This window comes from Manis pentadactyla, chromosome 10, assembly GCF_030020395.1.
Source record: "Manis pentadactyla isolate mManPen7 chromosome 10, mManPen7.hap1, whole genome shotgun sequence".
NCBI classification, from domain to species: Eukaryota; Metazoa; Chordata; class Mammalia; order Pholidota; family Manidae; genus Manis; species Manis pentadactyla.
Window position 1 is genome coordinate 78,136,577 of NC_080028.1, and position 23,957 is coordinate 78,160,533.

General features: G+C 40.8%; 1 protein-coding gene across 3 annotated transcripts in view; it reads right to left on the reverse strand.

Moving 5' to 3' along the window:
- USP31 (ubiquitin specific peptidase 31) overlaps positions 1-23,957 on the reverse strand; it is a 96,119-nt gene that overhangs the window by 10,852 nt on the left and 61,310 nt on the right. For 2 of the 3 annotated variants that reach the window (XM_036916969.2, XM_036916968.2), the window contains exons 6-14: positions 22,669-22,813; positions 16,844-17,021; positions 14,108-14,219; positions 13,457-13,551; positions 11,913-11,990; positions 11,214-11,343; positions 8,675-8,794; positions 6,183-6,408; positions 1,128-1,286 (exon numbers count right to left, since the gene is read on the reverse strand). In XM_036916969.2, the coding sequence (XP_036772864.2) occupies positions 1,128-1,286; positions 6,183-6,408; positions 8,675-8,794; positions 11,214-11,343; positions 11,913-11,990; positions 13,457-13,551; positions 14,108-14,219; positions 16,844-17,021; positions 22,669-22,813 (1,243 nt within the window). The remainder of the gene's footprint in view (positions 1-1,127; positions 1,287-6,182; positions 6,409-8,674; positions 8,795-11,213; positions 11,344-11,912; positions 11,991-13,456; positions 13,552-14,107; positions 14,220-16,843; positions 17,022-22,668; positions 22,814-23,957) is intronic. The other variant, XM_036916970.2, reaches the window with a different exon arrangement.

A 23,957-nucleotide genomic window follows, 5' to 3' on the forward strand; every position in this document is an offset into this window, starting at 1 on the left:
TTTAAATCATTTATATATTGTTAATGTACAAACACACACATACAAGGATGTAAGTCAATCTATCCTGTCCATTCCAAGGAAGACCTTAAATATACACCAGAGCAACAGAAATGGCTCTTGAAATTGAGAACATTTCTCAGGTAGGCCTCAAGAGGGTGTAAGTTCTGAGCATCTCTCAGACTCTGGAAAGCACTGAGGTGAGGCACGCACGGTAGCACTAGAGATACCACTTTCTATTAACTGAGTGACTACAGACAGATGGGTGTATGGGGTGGGGTCTGACACCAGCGGCAGGTCACTTTGTTTCAGCGATGCTTCCTTTTAGCAGCTTGAAACTTTGGCTTCACAAGCTTCAAGGGGAGTGGGAACTAACATTCCCTAACCTGATCACAGGTTACCAAGTCCTGTCCCAGCACATCTCTTATACTCTGCATTAACAAGCATGTATCACCTTGTTCAGATTGTATGTGGCTGCATCCATGCTGTGTGTGGGTACTGATTCCTGCATTTATTAAACACAGCAGACCAGATCCCATTAGGCTACGCCCAATCCATCTAACATAACATCTCATATTATTATAAACTTCAATCCTTCCCCTAACAGAACAGGCCCATCTCACTGAGAAAAAGAACTCTTTCTAATGGTGCTTTACCCTTTACAAAGGCTGTAATGTACATGCATCTGTGATGCATTCAGTGACCCCATGAGGTAGGTATTATTACATCCATATCACAGATGATAAGTGTGTATGTAGGATGGGATGTGGTCCAAGATAACCAAACCAAAATGTGGCAAAGACAAGTCTTAGTTCTATTCCCAAATCCCTCATTCCCTCTGCTTTCAGAGGAGCATGCCATCTGTTTTTTAGTTCACTGACTCCACGAGGAAACACCACGACTTCCACGCTGGGTTCTACTCCACCACCCTATGAACTGCTAGTTCATAGCTGCTCACACATTCCACCCTCATTCTCCGACTGCAGTCATTTTGGTCTTACTAAATGCTAACACAAGAATTTACAAGCAAATGGACAGAATCATCATGAGACCTTCTGGAGAAAGTCTCTGGACCTTTAATGTAATCTTCTACTCTAGAAAAAACCGCCCAGAAATAGAATTGGCCTTACCTGCCACCGAGCTGTTGGCTGACCACGACGGGATAGCGGTCCGCCGCTGGTAGAACAGGATGTAGGCTGTCTGTGTGCAGATCTCGTCTTCCGACAGCTGCTGCACCTCACTGTCATCGAAGCAGTACCACAGACCGTCCACAGAGTTCTTACAGTAGGCTGCCAAAGAGAGCCCACTGTCAGGACCAGGGCTGTGCCCCAGCTGCTCCACTCCACCCAGACACCATTTCTTTGACTCACAGAATTATTTCAAGTGACTTTTTTTAAGGCTGCACATAGTAACACAGGAAGAGGCAAAAAAATCCAAATTCTCTATCACACTCACACAATGTGTTTCAAGAAATTCCCAGCTATTCCAAATGGACAAAATTCTATTTAATCTTAGAAAGCACAATATATGCATTTATTTAAACCAGTGAGTCTCAACCAGAGACCATTTTGCCTCCTGGGGGCAATGGATGGATACGTTTTTGATTGACACAACTTGGGGGGAGGGTGCTGCTCGCATCTGGTGGGTAGAGACCAGGGAGATGCTACTCAACTGCCTACAGTGCCTAGGATGGCCCCACAACACAGAGTTAACCAGCCAAATCTTCAACAGTGCCAGGCTTGAGAAACCCCTATTTAAGCATGTTGCAATATTTTAGTATAGAACTAGAAATATTAAGAATAGCAGCAACTAGTATTTGTCTAGCACTTACTATGTGCTGAGCATCTCATTTAATCCAACGAGATTTTTTCTATTAGTATTCCCATTTTACAGGGGCTCAAAGAGATAACTAGCTTGCCAAGTCATGTAGCTGGTGAAGGACAGGACCCAACTCATTTCAGGCTTACCTAGTCTCTGGGCTTGCACCTAACCTCTACCCTACCCTGCTTCCCTCAGGAGTAGCGCAAACAATGCCCCATGAAGTCCGCTAGCAAGGCAAATCGAGCACCTGAGCTCATGAATGCATGCCCTGAGACAGAAATAAAGAGCACTCAAGCACCAGCAAGAACAGACAAGAACTTAGTGTTTGTGAAGCTGTATCATCCTGTAAGGGTGTATGAACGGTATAAGCTCAATCCAGAGGGGTGCATTCTTATTATACTTTCTAAAAATACCCACCTTTTTCGGGTGAGACTAAATAAGTGCTAGAATATTTAGCTGAACACTGGAACAGGTTCAGTTACGGTCCCAGGGGCAGGACTCAAAAGGTCCTGAGAGGAACCAGGAGCGACTCCCTAGATAACCACAACTACATCTGCAAGCATGGAACTCCAAGAGATGAAAGGGATCCAGGCGAGGAAGGGCTACATGAGACAGGTCCCCAAAAAGGAGAGCAGAGTAAGATCTATGATTGCAAGGCAGGAAGTCATTTACAGCCCTGGACTCACTAGAACCAGAAGGGGAGGGAAATGGAGACATAAGCAGCAAACGGCTCTAGTAAAACAGCAATTGTTTGCTCAGTGGTGTCAGGTCAGGCTTGAAGGATAAACGACCCAGTTAGTGAGGTGTCTGCTGTTCTGGAGCGGGAGTGGGGGTGGAAGTAAGACTGTAAGGGGAGATCAAGCCCAAGAGAAGCTGACAGTGACAGCGATAGCGACAGCAATGCTAGTTTCAGTCTGTTTCTCTTCAGGATGGTCTGTCTGTTCTCAGTCACAACATGGTAACTAAGGAGCACAGTGACTCAGAGGTTCAATGATGTATTTACAGAACAGTTCTACTTGCTTTTCCTCCTGCAAGCATTATTTTCTGGAGTATTTTCTAGACCAGGGCTACTCAAGTTGTTCATGGACTGGTGCTAGACCACAAGATAAGCACAAAAATGAGATAAGCATTTAAAAAAATTTTTTTACAGCGATCTGATACTGCTGTGATTATTTTTGCTATGTTTTTATAAAAGTATTGGTTCATGAAGGACTGGAAATTTTTTAAAAGGTTCATCATCACAGTTTGAGAAGCACTGTTCTAGAATCATACACGAAGTCAGCCATATGCATACCATGTAATTACAGCCAGAACTAGTGCAGAATAAAGAATACATTGAAATAAACTTTCCAAATGAAAACTTAAAAACAAAGCATCTTTAACTCAACAATGTTAAGGTATTTTAAATGTTCTCTAAACTAAGACTAAATGTTTTATATACCAAAAGCAGTGGTATGGCCTAAACATGGGAAAGGGGAAATAATACAAAAAAAAATCCCAGCTCCTTCAAGGAACAGGCCCCAATAGGCAGGCACAACCACTTCTGGCTCATTAATGCAGTTGCCAAGTTGGAATAAAGTTACTTGACTAAGGTCACAGAGCTAGGAAGAGAGGTGTCACTTCTAACACACTCCTTTCACTGGATTGTACTGCCTCCAAGGTAGTTGTGGGTTTCAAGCATTTGCCAAAGTCTATTCTACATAAAGAGCAACATGATAGGCTAAATTCTAGCACAGTCTTATTTTTCTTGACAATTTGTTGCTAGAACTGCATAAAAGCCCTTATTTTCCTGAGAAATGGTATTACAAATGGAAGATGCATTCTTTACCAAACCTGAAGCTGGATGAACACCAACCAGGGATGCTGGCAAAGGTGTTACGACACCAGCTAATCAGTGAAATTAAGTTACCTCTAGGTCCCCTCCAGTTCTAAGAGTCCACGAGCATACAACGACTCAGTATCAAAGAGCACAGGTATGCTCTTTGATAAAAATCCAACTAGACAAACATTTATTATATAAGTGGCCCCCAAAAAACAAAATATTCAATACAAAAAATATACTATCAGAATTTAAATTTGGTTTTAAGCATAATACAAGGTAAAATATATTTGAACATATAATTAATATAACTTTGTCTTCTAGGGACTTAAGCGTCTCTCCTTTTTCTCCTTCAAAGTGCTTCCCATGGCAAGTAGAGGCAATGCACACTGTTTCATGGAAGGTGCACTCGAAGTTGGGATCATTCCTCTCACAAATAACTGTGGCCTATAGCATCTAAATAGTGAAAGAACTTGAACTAAAAGGGCTTCAAGAATAAAAGATTGTTGTATCCAGTTACCTCCCCTGTCCCAGAGAAGTTAAGAGAGCTAAGTGTGCAGGGCTGAGGTGGGGGCCTGAGGCTCCTTTACTGTGCTGGTGGAAGTCTCCATGCTAAATGCTAGGGCACAGTCTCACATATTTTGCAATATCGAGCCCATCCTCCCCACCTCCCCCCACTTTTATGAATCACTATCACCCTGGGGTCTAGCTGGAGGAGCCACTGAACTGATGAAGAAAGTTAAGTCCCTGAGAAATAATGTATGTCAAGTATGTTGAGTGTGAAGGATGCAAAAATCCGAATTCTGGCCACCCATAAAGACAACCCAATTAACAGTGGTCCCCTCACATCAACTCGCATCCACAAAACACATACAGCAATGTCTAAGCAAGAAGCCCCCAAATCTGTACACCTCCCTGATGTTCATGCATGCCCTGAACCTAATAATTCCTTTTCTGAGGCTCAATCCCAAGAAAATACAGAACTAACTATAGAAAAGGCAAACATACACAAAGATGCTCATCAGTGTTATATTCAAAGTTGAAAACCAGAAACAATATATATATGTTCAATAATAGAAAATATAAAATTAGAGTTGTAGCAACAGAATATTCTGTGGTCACTAAAAATAGTGTTAATAAAAAAAAAAATTAAGCATCAACATCAGAACACTTGTTACAATGCTAACTATGTGACTGGAATGCAGAAATGCACACATACCACTCATACTTCACCTATTCTACTGCCCTGATTCTGGAGCTTACCGTCTTCCCCATAGGGCCCTGAAGTGCAGGCAGCAGGTGATTAAGCCAACAGCCCCTCCTGTCCCTGCAGCATGTTCTCGCCACTCTCTCCTCTGGCCCTCTGCTCTACCCACTGTTCACACTTCCACCACACAACCAATTACACTTACTGCTCTTTCATTTTATTTGTACCTATATACCCCCACTTGATTACATTCTTGGAAGATGATGGTTGGAACCTATTCATTTCTGATGTGCCTCTGGCATGATATAGCCCAGGGCAAGCCACACAGGAGGTGATCTGTAAATGTTCACCTAAATAGAACAAACCAGTATAATCTCAACAGTGTAAAATAATGGCCAAAAACTTCTAGAAAAACTCTGGAAAGAAACACCATACATTGAAATGCTACCTACATACAATGGTATATTATTCAGCCTTAAAAAGGAAGGAAATTCTGACACATGTTACAACATGAGTGAACCTTAAACACATTAGGCTAAATGAAATAAGATACAAAAGGACAAATACTGTATGATTCCACTTATGCAAGGTTCCTAGCATCTTCAAATTCAGAGACAGAAAGGATGGTGGTTTCCAGGGGACAGGGAAGTTATTATTTAATGGATGATGGAGCTTCAATTTGGGAAGATGAAAAACAGTCTGGAGATGGAGAGTGGAGATGGCTGCACAATGATGTGAATATACTTGAAACAGAAAACCATACAGTTTAAAGTGGTTAAAATGGTAAATCATGATAAAAATTTCATCAGTGTTTAAAAATGTTACCAATGGTTATTTTTGAGTGATAAGCCTATGGATGATGATACTGTTCTTTCTACCTCTATTCTCTAAATTTCATGTGATAAACATAGTTGCTTTTAAAAATGCAAAAACAAATTTGACTTCAAAAGATAAAGAAAAACCTTTCTAAGTCACTTTAAAGACACTATAATAGTGGTTCACAAACACTCCAAATAAGGGAGAGGCTAGAAGCTCAAAGAAGCAGAGCAAAACTTTAAATGGGGAATGTGGGTGAGACAAAGACGATACCGTCTGTCTGCATACCCCCTCCTCCAGTCAGGTCAGACAGGTACCAGATGACCCAGCTCAGGAAAAGGAAGTCGAATTTTCATTTATCTGTCCTTGGACAGAGATCCAGAGGAGGAAAACTGCCCTCAAAGTTGGCACTCTGCTGACTGGAAGAGAAAGTCAGGTTCTAAAGCAAAAGTAACCCTGTCACAAGCAAAACTCGTCTGAAGGAAACATGAGCACAGCCCGCCAGCTTGTCGCGCTGCAGACCTGTGTAGTGCCCCCCTTGCATGGTGCCATGATGATTGCACACAGCATACAGGTCATAGACGTAGTCCTCAGGGTCCCTCCCTAGTCCATAGGGCCGTCTCCATGGAGACCAATGAGATGGCAAACTCCAGCTGCTCTGGCTTCTCTTAACCACATGAGGTGTCATGTCCAGGCCAGTCAAGGGGAACTTGACCATATTCTGAAGTTTCATACGCCTGTCTCCATCCTGTTGCAAGAAGAAAAACAAAATCTAGTGATATTTTCATGCAAGCAGATGGTAGATCAGTTTAGCATGGAATGCAGACCCTATGAGCTGAGCTAGTGTGAGTTACCTATGGGATGTTTCCCGATCATGCAACACAAGGAAACAAACTAAGAGTTTTAACTTATCTGGAGGAATAGGTTTTAATATTACCCAGAGTGGAACAGGCAATGATCTACATTTATGGGGTAACGAGCCTCCCTTGTTTTCATTTCCTTATCTATTAAAGGGTTTTTAGGGCTTTGACTTAGAAAATGACAATTGCAGGTGGTTCATCCTGACACCTCTGTCAGAGAGGCATGGAAAGTTATGGAGCAGTAACACACATATAAGATGAAGCTCAGCGCTGACACGGAGCAGCCTTTCTGTATGCACTGCCTCCTTCCCCCCACCTCCCCCAGCAAGCACATTAAAAGTTAACACTGGCTTAGCTTACTATGTTCATTTAGCTGATAATCTTGGATAATCTTTTTTTCTATTAAGCCCATTGGGAAATCCTTTGAAATCCCACCATCAGCTGAATAGATATTTACTGAACATTTCCCATTTATTGGAGCTTTAAAAATTAATCAGGCATGGATAATGCTCATGTAAGGATCTATTCAGAGAAGAAAAATTTTGTAAGAGAAAAGTAGAAAGCACCCTGGATGGTCAGGAAGGTGAGGTAAAAGAATCTGGACTTTGTGTAGTCCAGAGGAAGTGCTGGGGTTTTTGGGGAGGAGGTGATGTCCTCAGAGGTGTGGGTGGACAGTGGGTGTGCACAGTACCTAAAACGTGGGAAGACAAGAAGCGCAGGTTAAAAGGCGCTACAACTGTAACCAGCTGGAAGGTATCAAAAGTCTGAACTGGCAGGGTGACAGCAAGAATGGGGAGAAGGGGACACACACAGGAGGCACAACCAAGCTAAAGGAGTGCCTGGATGAGAGGGACAAGAAAGAAAGCAAACACTATGGTTTGGGGTCTGGGGTGCTCTAAGGCTGATAACAGGCCTTCAAAGGATATGGAAAGCAAAAATCAATTGTGTGTGTGTGGAAGGAGAGGAGACAGAGAAGGCTGGGGTCCAAACCCTCCACCAGCTGGATCCCACCTGCAGATACCAATGGAAGATCAAGGCAAACGCCCACCCTTTACTACTACACAGTAAAGGGGGCCATGTACATGTCATCCCTTTCACTCCCTCTTCACCTGCACGTCCTAAGCATCTCAAATCTGTTTGGGTCTCTCCATCTCCCCTGCCATGGCTCTTTTCCGAGCCATTAGCACCCCTCCCCTGGATGACAGCCTCCTTCAGACCTCCCTCTCTTCCTTCTTGTAGCCTCTTATTCTCCACACAGCACAGAATGGTCTCTTCAAAACACAAATTTGGTCACACTGTTTCTGCTTAAAATCCTTCATCACAATCCCACTCTGCCTATAAGTCTCTGCTTGGATGACCAGCCTGACCCACCTCTTCCACCTCAACTCGCACCTTTCCCCACATGGCCTAGAGGCCCACAGCTGGCCTGCTTTCAGTCTTCTGCACATGCTACACTCCCTCAGGCCACAGGGCTTGGCACACACTGCTCCCTCTGTCTCTGTGTGTGAGCATGCCTGCTCCCAGCTCACCTGGAAAATGCCTACTCCTAACCTTTCAGATACAAACCTTCGTAAAGCCGGGTCTTAGTGTCTCTTGTGAGGTTTATCTCCCATTTACCTCTCTTACAATGGGGCTGCCCTGGACAACCCTAACCTTGGTGAACAGAAAGCCTTTTTGGAAAAACTGACTCACGGAGCAGTACAACTTAAAGCAGATTTTCTTTTCTTTGTATATATTTATGACTCATCTTCCCAACTAAATAATAGCTCCTTGGAAGGACAATACCCATTATTACTTTAGGTAAAAATAGAATTGTACCCACCTCCAAACAGGAGCCCTACTTTTTTTTTTATCCCAAAGTACACTTACCAAATTTACAGCACAACATTTACAAATCTAAAGCAAATCCTCAAGAATAAAAGTAAGATATCTGCAATATGATCTAAAACATTTAGGATTTAAAGGGTCATTAGGCGCTCAGATTTTGCTTTGGAAAAGAACAAAACATGAGCCTGAACCAGGGGCAGATGTGTTCGTGTAACAGACAGGATCACTACATCAAACAGGACACCACAGCATCCCACAAAGCCCACCAGTAGGGGGCAGCAGAAACTTGGTCACAGTTTTTCACCCTTTAACTGAGGATTTCCTTACCTGCCGAAATCTCTTCAGATGTATAATAAGCACATCAGGCAGAGTCCAGAGGCTTAAGGTAATGCTCCCCTGCTGCAGCTGCTTACAGTGTGGGCAACGCCAGGCGTCATCTGGGGCAAGCTGAAAGAAAGCATGACTTTGGTTAAGTGCCACCTTAAGGCAAGACTGCAGGAGACACACTTCCTGGCCAGGGCATAGGCTCTCTGGAAACTACACATGATGGGAGTCAATGGAAAAACAATCAAAAGTGGCACCGGGCCAGAGCTGGCACCAAACATTTGCTGAATAGATCATCTCTCAAAGATGATTGACTAAAAAGGTAAATACTTCTCTCTGCCATTTCTCATACCTATCTCCTCCTCTCCATTCCTACAAACATCACCTTAATTTAAAGTCCTCACTTACTTTCTTATCTGGACTTCAAGTCTCTTCATTCTTCTTTCTCCTCCAAGCACTGAACTGCTCCAAATAGTCCTCTCCCTTCCTGCTATCAACGGCTATATCTTTCTAAATGTCAATCTGAGGCCTCAAATCCACATATGTCATCTCTGCAAGCAAGGGTCAGGATGGGGACATATTAAGTTAGAAGTGCCAATAAGGTTTGTCTGGTGAGAGTTTTAAAATCTACTGTGGAGTTCAGATAATGCATCCACATGATGAGGTAAGGGAAGCCATGGGTGCCTGTTTTTAAGGGAAACAGAAAAGCTGAGAAACCACCAGAGAGACTGAGGATGCCTGGTAAGAAAAACAGGCAGATCAGAGCATTCCCTTCTATGCACACCATTAAGAGAGAAGGGCAACACCCCATGGAGAGGTCAAGTGTAGATTAAGCAAAGATCACTGAGCAAACTACGGGCCACCAAAATCTGATTCAAGTCACACAGATGACTAGAGGTTCGGGAAGGAGAGAGGGAGGGAAAAGAGCTAAACCGACTAATGGAGAAGTCAGGCAGAAAAGAGACAGACTCGCAAAGTAATTTGAGAGAGAAGCAGAACTGAGGGAATCCTTTTCATGACAGGGAGACCAATCATGTTTGTAGAGAAGATAGAAAAGGACAGAAGTTTGGATAGATGGAAGTGAATCAAAAATTTAGACTGAAGAGACCTAGCTGTCTTCTGGTAAGTGCACATCTCTGTGTGACACACTAACGGTCCACACAAGTGGCCACCCACCCCAGTGCTTGTGGTAAAGGAGCAGGTTGTTGTTTGTTTTTCAATTTCCAATACAGTACAATAGATACTTGAGATACATGAGATGCTTTTGCAAGATGCAATAACAATGTCATGACATCTAATAGGTATGACAGTTCCTAAAACACTTCCCCAAGTCCTGTGCTTACCATAAATTGTTAAGAAGAGCTCCTGCACCTGCAGAGCACACTTACAGCATTGCTGGTCCAGCTGATTCGGCCTAGTAAAGGGGGGCTACTTCAGGAGACAGCTATTCCATTCTCAGGGAGTCTGCTACAAAGTTCTTCCTCATATTAAGACAAAATCACTCTCCCTTTAATTTCCAATCTTAATTTAACGTCTGATTTTTAGATCAAATTAAACCCAATCCCTCATCCACACACAGGCCTTAAAATGCCTGAAAGTAAGTATCAGACGCCACTCAAGGCCTCCTTTGTCCAAACATATTCAGCCATGCCATGTGTGTAGGTGCACGGGTTCCCATCCACTCTCCCTAGTTGTGCCCTATTTTGTCAGTCTCTTAACAGGGAACATTTAAGGCAAGGAGAAGAAGGACACCACCGCCATCTGAGGCCTGGACACTGTTTCTAAAGCATCCTTAAGGCACATGACACTGACAGTGGCTGCCACCCACATGACATCACTGATCAATACTGAGCTTGCAGACAATGAATCCCAAAGTTACCGTCCCATGGCCTACTGCTGAGTCTCACCTTCTCCTCTTCCATATCTGCACTGTTTTTTTGGATCCAATGACTGAACTTCCCGAGTAACTCACATAAACATTCACTCAGTATAGATGTACTGAATGCTTTCTATGAGCTGGCACTGCTTTAGATGCTAAGGTTACTTTATGACCTGGACAGATTCTCTTAACTCTTTCCCTTACCCTCTGGGCTCAAGCCACATTGGCCTCATTCCTGTTTCTCAACCATGCGAAGTTCCCTTCTGCCCCAGGACCTTTGCTTCCTTTAGTTAGCTATCCCCACCAGACTCTAAACTACAACTACCAACAGCCTGAGGGCAGCTGAGAATCACTGTTCCAATTACTAAGGAAAATAATTTGAAATATCTAAACTGAAACAAAAAAATAAGTTTATTAGGAAAAAAAGAATGAACTACAAAGGTTCATTTCTAGACTGTTTCAGTTAATCAAGGTTTCCTAGAAATCTAAACCATTTTTTGTTAAAGTCCTGAAAAGAATAACACTAAGATGCCCATCACAAGTGCAAAACCTACATAATGCAAAAACCCTGCAGAGTTTTCTGGGGCATCATCTGTTTCTCCATGTCACCTTGCCATGCCCCGCTCCCTCCCTCTCACCACCACAAAATGCTGCTGGACTCACCCGTTCCTCTTTGGTGTAGAGTTGGAAACACTGGGATAAAGTGCAAGTTTGAGGCTGATGATGACGCTCCCTTTGCAGATGGACGCTTTCTGCATCAGGGATATACTCGTCTTCAGTATTTACAAACAAGCTGCAATTAGAGGGAAAAAAGCATTCATCAGAGAACATCTTGCAAAACTGACACAAAAATAACAATTTACTTCACAATGTGACTATAAATTCATAACCAAAAAGATCAATGTCTAAGAAAGCAAATGTGGTAATGTAACTTTTCTATGTTCCAAAAGTTATTTTCAAAATATAACTTGGAGTTGGTTTTTCTGGGACTGGCCATAAACTGTGCTGATTAATTTACATATTCATATCCTTTGTATTTAAGGGCATGCATTTGGCATTAACTTACTGGATTAATGGGCCTGTAATAAAAATCAAAGTAATTGGACCTACAGTATATATTAATGAAACTCCATCTCATCAGCAGCAAATAAATGTTCTAAGGTTTTGTATTTGTAATACAGACAACAGAATGTAATGGAAAGAAATAATAAATTGCTTAAATAAAGGATTAGCAACACAGTTGGATACTTAGCTAAAGAGCAGAGAGATATGTGTTTCAGCTAATTTGAACAATCAAAGGTATGCTATTAAAATTCTAATTAGACCAATGATTCTATAAACACGAAGTAAAAAAATACTCACAATTCTTTTGTCTCCTTGTCCCATTCTACCACTAATTTTACATGAGCAGTTCCACCTGGCCCACAAGATTTTAATGCCCTAAGAATAGGGAGGGGAAGGAAGAGAAGTCACATATTATTTTCTAAATAAATGGTTTTACTTAAATATTATTATGTCCTATCTGAAATTTGAAACCATATGTGATTACTGAAAATCTTCATCATTATTCCCCAACAGAACGAGTTTCTAGCCAGACCACTATAACCTCCCATTTTTAACTAGGTTACAGTTGGACTGAAAAATCCTTAAAATGTCCAATATAGAAATAAAGAGATTGGAAGAAATTTAGGATCACGTTATAAGGCTGTCCACGATCACTCATAAATATTCTTTATGACCTTTCCAACTTTTTGTCCAACTGCTCACCAATCCAAATAGAGACTGGACAAAAGACCCTCTGAGAACAAAGTCTGCTCCTGCCTCTCTCCACCTGCCCCCATAAGCCACACCCAGACCTTGGACTGGGTCCTAAACTGTGCCCTTTCTGCAAGGCACCACTCAGGTTCAACTTCCTTCCTGCGTAAAGCCCCACCCTGAGTTCCCAAGCTCATCGCCATTTCCTGGGAAACTTTTTCAGCATTAATAGTTAATATTTAGTCATCTAACATTTTTTATGCTCCACAATATTTTGGATGATTATCTATTAACTCATTTCTAAAACCAAACAGTAAGCTGCATTCAAACACAACCATGTTGTATACCTTTCTGGAATCCTGAAATGCAAACACTGTATTATTTGTTGAGACTATCATTGTAATAAAAACAATAATGTGAGTTTTTATGTATCTATATATGCATAGTGTCTACAAACACATACACACATCTTATTATTTCACTAGTACAGCAGAGTGTTGTAATAGGCCACCAGTATGCAGAAAGCACGTACATACTTGCATAGCAGAGTAGAGTGACTAATTCCACCAGGAAAGGGAAGGAGGGGCAGAGTACATAAAGGTGCCAAGAAAGCAATTACCAATAGAGGAAACCACATGCTAAGGCACACGCAGAACAGTATCATATATTCAAACAATCCTCAGGACTTCGACACTGCTGAGGGGTCAAGATGGCAGGGAGAAGAGCAAGGCCTGACAAAAGGGAAGTAATCAGGACTCAAACTGAGAAAAACCTCACACACTTGGAACTTGGGCTTTTTTCTTTTAGGCCACAGGCTACCATTTAAGGATTTCAAGGAGCAAGGCAGTGTGGTTAGAATTCTTCTTCGGAAAAATTCAATCTTGATAAATATGAAAGTGTAATTAATCTGTAGTATTAGGCCATACATTAATATGCTTCCTAACATGAGTACAAGTTTTGCAATTTCAAAAAAGATCATAAGACATATACTCAAATATGAATCAAAAGTAAACTAAGTACTTAATTTCTAAATGAGCTTAAAGAACCTACTACACTTATGTGGAAATTATACCAGACATCACTACATCACTAGAAGTTACACATGAACATAAATGAAACACTAGAAGGCGTTTTTTTTTTTTTTTTTTTACCTTTCTACTGTTGGGTGGCACAGGGGCTGCTCCTCCTGGGGCAGCAAGTATGTTATTCCAACAACACTGACCACACGCAAACTGAATGGACACACCTGCCATCAAATGTTAAAGGAGAATTAGTGTTGTCTCTATTGCAGAATTGCAAACTGTTTTGCAAAAATGCTTCTCTATAGTATTGTTAGGCTGTTGAGTCACTTTGACACACTTTAAATACAATCTACCCAAATGCAATTTACAGATCAGTGTTAGGCAAGAATAGTAATATGTTCCTTTAGCTGAACATTAACTTAACGTAAGTCTTCTATGGCTACCTTAACATTGTAATCATAATCTCAAAAATGTAGACAAAATGCTCTACAAAACCTCTCCAAGATGATCACGTGCTAACCTTTATTAGACAAATATTACAAAGGAGTATCCAGCAATTCAAGAAAAATCCTGTGGTGATCAGCTCCATTTAAAAAATAAGGGACAAGTCCTCAGTCTTGAAAATGTGAATACAGCTGCTACCTGGGGCTTCCCAATGGTCCAGCTCAGTATCTAGTCCTCCCTAAGCACAGAGGTCTGAATTTCAGACTCTACTGTAATACCCGTTTCTTCTCTGTGTATGCAAGGCATGCAGTACTGGATTTCAAAGTGCTTACACACCTGAATGCAAACCGTGGGCCTCAAGAAATACTTCATCTTCTCCAAGATTTCCTTTTGCAGAAGGTCCCATGCTACTGTCTTCTCTAAGTGCAGCACAAAGGGCAGTCCAAATCTACCACACATAAATACTGTAATTGCCTTAAAAGTATGGCAATTCCTTTAATACTGTAATTCTTTATTCATGATTTTTGTATATGGAATCACTAATAATTGGTTTGAGAACAGTTCTCAAAATAAAACAACAGGAAATTTAATAATAACTGTCTTAAGTGGATGAAAAGGTCACAAGAGAAGCTTGGGTTTCTATGTGAAACTTAACAGCTCATACACCAAAATGGCTTCTAGAGAAGGTATAAAGTAAGAGCAGGAAGAGTGGCGATGGTGAAGAAGCTGGGTGGGGGGACATGATGGACATGAGTTTGGCAATCTGCACGGGTCAAATATATAAGGAAGGGGCTAAGGGCCAGAGGAACAGACAGGGTCTGAAGGTAGCAGGAAGGCGGCAGTATCCTGGTGATCTGACAAGGGAGGCCCTGGCAAAACAAGTGTCACTGCGAGTCAGCTCCCAGCCTAGGGCAGAGGCTGATTCAGAAGTCAGAGAATCAGAAGCAGTGCTGTAGTTCTCAGCTTTGGCTGCACACTGAAATCACCAGAGGAGCATTAAACAACAGCGATGCCCAAGTGTAGCCCCCTAAGATCCTGTTGCAATCACTCTGATATGTGGCTTGAGATGTTCTAGGAGATCCCCAGGTGGTTCTGCAGCCAAGGTGGAGAACCACTGAACTAGCCTCACTCCCACAAGCCCCAGACATTCACACTTACCTGTATGCCCTGAATACGAACTACTCCCACCCCAGGCCTCTGTTCCCTCAGCCTGAATGTGCTTCCCACCTCTCTTCTAGGCTGCTGCCTACTCATCCCATCAAGACCCATAGCAGGGAGTGTGGGGGGACGGGGTGGGACTCCTCTCCAGGAAGCACCCTGCTGACTTGTTCTCTGTGCCATCTGCACCAAGATGCTCTGCCACAGATACTGTCTGTGTATTTTTTTGCCTCCACCAACAGACTAAGTCATTTGATAGCAGGAACTATGATACATTTCTCATAGTAGCCCCAACATCCAATGCCTAGAAAATAATAATCAGTGAATGAGCAAATAGATAAATCCTGACTCAGGCAGAATCAGAAGTGCTAAGACTACCAAGAAACCTGTTCCTAACAAGCACCGGTGTACTCACAGTGGAGCTCAACAGTGGACTTACCTGCCTAAGCAACTGTGGTGTGCAGTAAGCTACAGGCACGTGTAAATCAGTTGGCCATGCTTTCCATGACAATGGCTTTAAGAGACTACCATCACGGAGGGGATTCTACAAGCTCTTTGTTTCATACAAACACGGTAAGCTGCCTTTCCTTCTGTCCCTTAAACACACCAAGCTCCTTCTAGTCTTTGTACTCAAGTCCCTCTTCATGGAACCTTTTCCCCAGAGGCTCACAACTCTCCTCACTCAGGCTTGGCCCAGCTGCTGCCTCCCCAGGGACGCTCTTTTTAGTGCGGCTGGCCAGCCCCCGCCGGCACGCTCTATTATACCAGCCTGCTTTCGTGTCTTCAAAGTGGTAATGACTGCTTGAAGTTAAATGTGTTTGCTTGTTTATAGTCAGTCTGTCCTAACTAGGATGTAAGCTCCCTAAGAACACAAGTCTGTCTCCTTCACTGCTGCATCCTCAGTGCTTAGAAGAGTGTCCAAGACACTGTGAATACTGAGGTATTTGTTAATGAGTATCATAAATACAAAAACCAACACTTTTGCATTTGTTATTTACCATCCTTAAGTAAGGAATTTACTTCAAAGCAGCATTTTAAAAGGCTAATATAAATACTACCCTGACAAATATTAGAAACAGAGTCCTTTCTCTGAGAAACATATCCATATCTTGCCATTACTCAAGTTACATTCTATTGTGCTAAAGCTACTTTGAAAGATAGTCTAAAACTCCCATAACTTCTTACAAAGAAACAGACAGATTTGAAAGAGATTTCTGACTCCTAAATTTTTGCTTAAGCAGCTGAAGGTGCCATTTGCTGAGACAGGAAATACCGGAGGGCTGGGCTTTATAGGGAAAGACAATGAGTTTAGTTTGGGATGGAGGCACACATACCATTCAAGTACACATGTGAATTTAAAAAAAAGAAAGCTGTTACACATAATGTACGGGGGTCATGGGGCAGACAGTAAAGCACAGAGAAGACAAGTAGTGACTCTGTGGCATCTTACTATGCTGATGGACAGTGACTGCAATGGGGTATGTGGGGGGGACTTGATAATATGGGTGAATGTAGTAACCACAGCGTTGCTCATGTGAAACCTTCATAAGATTGTATATCAATGATACCTTATTTTTAAAAAAAAGAAAGAAAGAAAGCTGTTAAGAAAATAGCTGGATATAAGTCTACAGGTCCAGAGCCCCGAGAGGAGCCTGAGCTGAAAATAAACACAAGAGATGAGCCTTAAAAAACTAGTTGAGCTTGAAAAGCTTTTCTAACTCAGATTCTATCATCCCAATTTTGTATTCTCACCCTCCCAACTCCTCAAAATCAGGTCAACTTATATACATTCTTTCTAAATATCAGAATCAAAATTAACTATTAGAAGCATTTTTCTTCCACACTTTTTTAAATGTTTGAAAATACTAGACATTTAAAGTCTCATTACTCCCTGGAAAATAAGTAGGTGTTCACCTTTTCCCTTGCTGCCCCATGCAGGCTCGGTTGCATACTAACAGAACAATCTTGTCGCCTCCTGTTCTTGTCGGGGACAAGTCCATCTTCTCTTGCTTTGCTATTGTTTGTGTAGGTGACAGTCTGTGAGGATCCAAACCAAATTTCAAGTGGTTTAGATTGTTGTTTAAGTGGATTCCTGAAATAGAACACAAAACCAGCTTATATTACCTCTTCAAAATTATTTTCATTCATTCACTACAAAGAAATTTATCCAACAGAAGTATTAAGAAGTTGTCGTTATGTAATTTAAACTGCAACTGAAAGGAGAGATGATCATCTAGCCTCTGAAATAATTTCTTTACCACCCATTATTTCCTTTAGCCTTACCTATCCTAAAAACTGAAAATTAAAACTCTTCACTTCAGTGAGTACTAGCTAATAATTTACAAAGGGAAGTTTGCAGAGATAACCCACCAAGACAAATGCAAAGTAAGACCATCCAACCAGCAACCAAATAAAAAAATTTTTAATAAAAATAAAGACTAGTAAATGTGGAAAGACCTTCAACATTCCAATAATGGTTTCTTCTCCCTCATAAACAAGCCAGACTTATGAGAAACAAAGATAAACGACAGACTGTCATTAGGGGACATGTTGCCTTTAATATAATCACCTAAGCTAGGCCAACCTATATTTAAGTGAACAAAAATATTTGATAGGCCCAGCACTCATTGCTGAAAACCAGGTCTTCAGAAATGTCCCAAAACAGAGCACTCAGGCAATCAGATCTACTCAGCCAATTCAGCATCTAACAACACAATGCCCTGCATGTAGCAGGAACTCAATAAATCCTTAACTAAGTAATTTTTATTTTCATGGCATACTACTCAACCATTAAAAAGAATGAAACCTTGCCTTTGTAAAAACATGGGTGGACCTTGAGGGCATCATGCTAAATGAAGTCAGACAGAGAAAGACAGATACCGTATGATCTCACTTACACGTAGAATTTAATAAAACAAAATACCAAGTTCACAGATACAGAGGCAGCAGGGGGACAAAAGGGGTGATGAGAATCAAAAGGCATAAACTTCCAGGTATAAAATAAGTAAGTCATGGGGATATAATGTAAAGCTTGGTGACTGTAGTTAATAACACTATATTTCATATTTGAAAAATGCTAGGAGAGCAGATCTTAAAAGTCCTTATCACAAGAAAAAAAATTTTTGGTAACTATGGTGACAGCTGTTAAGATTTATTGGAGTAATCATTTTATAACATATACAAATATCAAATCATTATGATATACATCTGAAAGTAACATCAATTATACCTCAAAAAATAGTAAAATAATTGTCCATTTCTTCAATCCTTTGGAAGTACAACCTAACCAACTGGAGAACTAAAGAAGGAAGCCCTCTACCACCACGACTACCACGACCACCCACACACAAACAGTAATACTTATCCAGAAGAATAAAATAAAGTGGTTTACACAAAAATATTCATAGCAGAATCCTGGCAATAAACTGAATATTCAGCAACATGAGACTTGCCAAACCTATTAAGGTACATCAGCAATAGAGCAATTTAAAATTATTCCAGACGAATTAGAATTTTTAAAAAGAACACAGAATTTAGAAAAAAAGGAAAAATTTAATTTTCATTGAGCTATTAGAGGGAAGAAATCTTTTTTTTTATTTTTTGAGAGGGCATCTCTCATATTTATTGATCAAATGGTTGTTAACAGTTAACAACAATAAAATTCTGTACAGGGGACTCAATGCACAATCATTAATCCACCCCAAGCCTAATTCTCATCAGTCTCTGATGGGAAGAAATCTTTTTAAGCTTAAATACCATAAAGAAAACACAATAGGAAGAGCAGCAGATTTTACTTCACAACCATTTTAAACTCTGATATGAAAAAATGAAAACAAGAGAAGTCTGAATTTGAGACAATGCATGACCTCATTTCTCTGATTCTTGGCAGAGGTAAGGTTGAAAAGACCTTTCTGAAAGTGATCAGATCCCGACTGAGATAAGGGAAAACCACTCAACTGCAGAAATCAAGCTCTATGTCCAAAGTGCAGCCCATTTATTACTACCAGCTGTGGCACCAGGGCCATTACTTATCCTCCCCAAGTCACAGCTCCCTCATCTGTAAAGTAGTAGCCTTCCACATATCAAACAAAATATTTATAAGGTCTTTAGAACAGAAGCTAACACATATCCAGGAAGTGGAATACCGTTCCAACAAAGGTACTCTCTGGTTAAAATACGATAACCTTGGACCTCACCAAATTCACTTATAGACAGAAATTCAGTGTCAGCTATTAGCAGTCAGGGTGTGAAGAGAGACACTGAAAAATTTTAAGTTGGATGACCATTAGTGGGGCTTTTGCTGTTTATTAGGAACTACACTCAACTGCTGGGTACAAAAAGATAAAGCAAAACATAGTCCCAGCTGCACAGAACTTTACAGTGTGGTGGAAGGATAGAGGAGAAAACAGAACCATTTCCACACCACATGCTGGTGTCAGAAATTACCAGAAGCTATGAGTGGAGCACAGAAGGGCAGGAGTCAGCAAGCCTGAGGTGGGGGAAGTGAGGTAAGGCTTTCTGGACAAGTTGATGAATGGGTATTTGTTTCCATTAAAATTAGAAAACACTTTAAACAAACAAAAGCACTTGCATGAAAATGCAACTAGAAAACAAACAAAATGCTCCTAGGTCAAAAGAGAATGAAAACTCAAATAACAGACTAACTAGAAAACACTAATGTAAAGATGAGCAGACCAGAGAAAATTGAATTCTAAGCTGGCAGTGAAGAAAGCTGACCAAACCAATATACAGAATTACCAAAGGGTTTAGAATTATCAGAGGCACCAGAGACCTCTGGAAGTAGGAGGTGAAGGAAAAGAGGAATTAAAACAAGGACACCAAGACCATTCAATGAGGAAAGAATGGCCCTTCAACAAATGGCATTGGCAACAATTGAATATTTACATGCAAGAATAGAGTTCGACCCCTACCTCAAGCCACATACAAAATTAACTCAAAATAGATCAAAGACCTAAATGTAGGAGCTAAAACTATAAAACTCCTAGAAAAAAACACAGGGGTAAATCTTTATGGCCTTGAGTTTGGGAATGGATTCTTAGACATAACACCTAGAGCATTAGGAACAAAAGGGAAAAAAAGATAAAAAAGACTTCATTAAAATTAAGAACTTTTGTGCATCAAAAGACACTATCAAGAAAGTAAAAAGACAATCCACAGAATGGGAAAAAATATCTGCAGTCATATCTGATAAGGGTTTAATATTTGGCACATAAAAAAAACCTCTTATAATTCAACAACAAAAAGATAAACAACCCAATTTAAAAATGGGGAAATGACTTGAACAGACATTTTCTCTAAAGAGGATATACAAATGGCCAACACACACATGAAAAATGACAAACGTCACTTATCATTAGGGAAATGTAAATAAAAACTACAATGGCATAACACTTCACACCCACTAGGTTGGCTATAATCAAAAACAAAATAATACATGTTGGCAAAAATGCAGAGAAATTGCAACCCTTAGATATTGTTGGCAGGACAAAAAATGACATAGCTGCTCTGGTAAACAGTTTGACAATTTCTCAGAAAGTTATACATAGAACTGCCATAGGACCCAGCATTTCCACCCCTAGGTGTATATACTCCTAAAGAATTGAAAACTATATTCAAACAAATGCTTGAACATGAATGGTCATAGAAGCATCCTTTCACAATAGTCAAAAGGTGGTAACAACCCAAATGTCCATCAGTGGATGAATGAACAAAATGGTATACACATATAAAGGAATGAAGTACTGATCATGCCACAATGAGGATAGACACTGACACATCATGCTAAGTGAAAGAATCAAGTCACAAAAAGCCAGATATGACCTGACTCCATTCACATGAAAGTCCAGGACTAGGGAAATCTAAAGAGACATAAAACAGAACAGTGGTTGCTTAGGATGGGGTGGGAAGGGGAGATTGCAGGGAAATATACCTAGAGGAGACAAAGTAGTAACTAATGAGGCCGGAGCTGGAGAAAGTTCTCAGCAGAGCAAACAGTGGGAAAGTGAAAGCATGGGGCATGTTTGAGAACTAAAGAGTAACTTGGACAGGGAGCAAGGGGTAGGAGGTGGAATATAAGAGGGAGACCGGAAAAAAAGGCAAGTGCCTAATCATGAGGGGCCATGCATTCTTCCAAGGTGCTTAATCTTAGGAAAAAGGGAACCACTGCTAAGTCAAACAAGCATGATCAGAATTGTGTCAGAATAGGTGAGGTGGCACCATGGAGAAATAAATGAACAGGAGGAAGCACAGGGGATACTAGTGAGAGAGTTACCAGAAAAGTCCAGTTGAGACTGGCTGTCTTGCCAATGGGTTTCAGTCCCAGGCAAGTTCGCTATGGATTCAATGTGACCAAAGAAAATAACAGCAAACATTCTTTGGGATGAAAGGGTTTATTACCTGGCTTGTTCTCCTGTCAGCAGGTCGAGCACTAGCATCTCTGCCTCTGCCCAGAGCACTGGGCCGAGCTCTCTATATAGTGCAATAATACTTATTGCCTAAAGGTGTGGAAGCGGTAGCCTAGCAACAGGTCAGTTACATCATCAGGTGGTTTAAGTTCAGTGAGGATCCTGGCCATAGGAACCCCAACTTCCCCACACTGGCCTGAGTTGCATCAGTGGCAGTAAAATGAAGAAGGAACGGTGAGCAGTGTTCGATCAATTTTAAGTGAATTTTAAGGAAGAGGTCAAAATGTCAAGAAGAAGTGCTTGGATTCAGCCTGGGTGCAGAGAAGGACGGTGGTGCCATTATTCCACAGAAGAAATGCAGGAAGAGTCGGTCTAAGAAAGAAATGCTGAATGTAAAATGCCTGTAGGACTTCTAAACAGAGATTCAGTGAACAGCTGTAAGTCAGGGAATGGATCCAGAAGAAAAGTGGGGGCTAGTAAGGAAGTTTAGTTCTAAAAGCCACGGCAGTAGAAACACTGGTAAGGCTGGGTGGAGCAGAGCAGTTCATTGTACATCAGAATCACCTGTTCACAAGATTGCTAGGCTCCACCCCCATGTCTTCTCATTCAGTAGGTCTGAATTTCCAAGATTTTGCCTTTCTTACCAATTCCCAAGGACACTGTACTAACCACTGGAGTACAGCAAAAAACAGGAGCCCCAGAACCTTGAAGAACACTGAGGCTATGAACAAAGCCTGAATTGCCTGGCAACTCTTGAAATGAGAAAAAGCCCCCAAATCCTCCCAGCACAGTAGTGAGACAGGCTTAGTTATAAACCACAGCCCAAGTGGCAGGAAAAGAAACAGCATTATCCAGAGTTTTACTCTCTTTTGCCACCTATTAATGCACAGTTTTTCAAAGCAAGTAGCAAGAAAACAGTCCAAGGCAAAATAGAAATTAAGCATCAGAGACAGTAGCAAAATATAAAACAAAACCAAATTTTAAAAACGCTAAAGCCTAATATACCTTCCTGAGTGCTATTACAAGATGCCAAAGAGGTCACTTAAAGGAGGTCATAAGTCAGTCCTGAGCCTCACAGGAGGGCTGTCCCAAGTGCCAACAGGAAAAGACTAGAAATAAAGGAAATAGCTTTGCCTAAAACAGTAAGTCTGTCTTCCAGGGAAATATGTTACCATAAAATTTATACCATTACAAAAAAGTATTATGTGTATTTCACCACAACTAAAAAAAAATTAAACCATCATATAATAGACATGTAAAAGGGTAGTCACTTGTTAAACCTGTAAACTCTTAGGCCAACAGATGCTCATTTACCTCTTTGACTGAGAATTCCTTCAGGCCTAAAAATCTCTGGAGTCTCAAAGGCAAAAATGCAGTCACTTTCATGGACTGTTTCCAGGTCGTCTGTGTCACAAAAGGAACGGTGGAAACCATCATAGTACATTTCTGTTAATACAATCTAAAAATGGGAAAAATGAAAATAGTTGGATAACCAGAAAGTCAATACCAATTCATCTCCTAATTCTACTCTGGGCTTCTCCAGATGGTCAGGACTTGCAGTGATCTGGGAGGGCTCTGAAACATCTCAGATAGCCCATGTTCTTTGCCTTTAATAAGAGTCTTGGAAGTGTAACATCTACTGTAATTGTGTAACTATACACTCTGATTTCAGAATGCCATGGCATGAAAACCAGAGTTCCTCTAAGTTCTGGTGGAGAAGCAACCAGGAGACTATAAAGTCTAGCCCCCTTGATTCACAGGGGGAAGACTAAAGAGAGGTAGAGTGACCTGCCAAAGATTATTCAACTCTTCAGTCTCGTAGAGAGGAGTGAGTCCACATCTGATTCCAAGACTTTCTCCTCCATCACTGAATTTTCTTTACAAGTTAAAAAATGGGTTTTTGTATTTGGAAAAAAAAATGAAATCAACTCTAATGTCCAACAATAGGAACTGGTTAAATATATTACACCCCTACTGGAATTATAAAGCTATTATGAAGAATGAGCTGCACATATTTGGGCTATCATGGAAAGATCTCCTAAGTAAATAAGCAGAAAGGTTAAGAACAATGTGTGCAAATGATTCCATTTTTATAAAATAAATGTGGTATATGCACAGAAAAAAATAGGAATGAATATACAACAGAGTGTTAAAGTTAGCACCCCTTAGTTCTAAGATACTTAGGATGACATACTTTTTACTTTCTAAATTAAATTTCTGAAATGATCAAATATTTTACAATGAAACAGAAAAACAAAAGTTGGGGAAAAAACAATGGAGACATTTAGAGACTTCATTACATGTTCAGCAACACTGTCTAGAGAAAAAGAACCAGATTGAGAATGAGGAAGTTCCAGTCCCAGCCTGCCACCAACCAGCCTTGTGACCTTGAACAAGTCACATGGTTTCCCTGGGCCTCCTCCAAATGAGGGGGTTGGACTAGACCCCTAAAGTTCCCACTACTAAAGCCAACATACTACAAATTTATGAGGTGAAAGAGGCTGGTGGCATACTCTACAAACAGTCCAAGAAAAATATTCTTGACACATTTTTCTTCTAATGATTTTAATGACAATGTTGTTTTTCTGCAAGTTAACATGCAA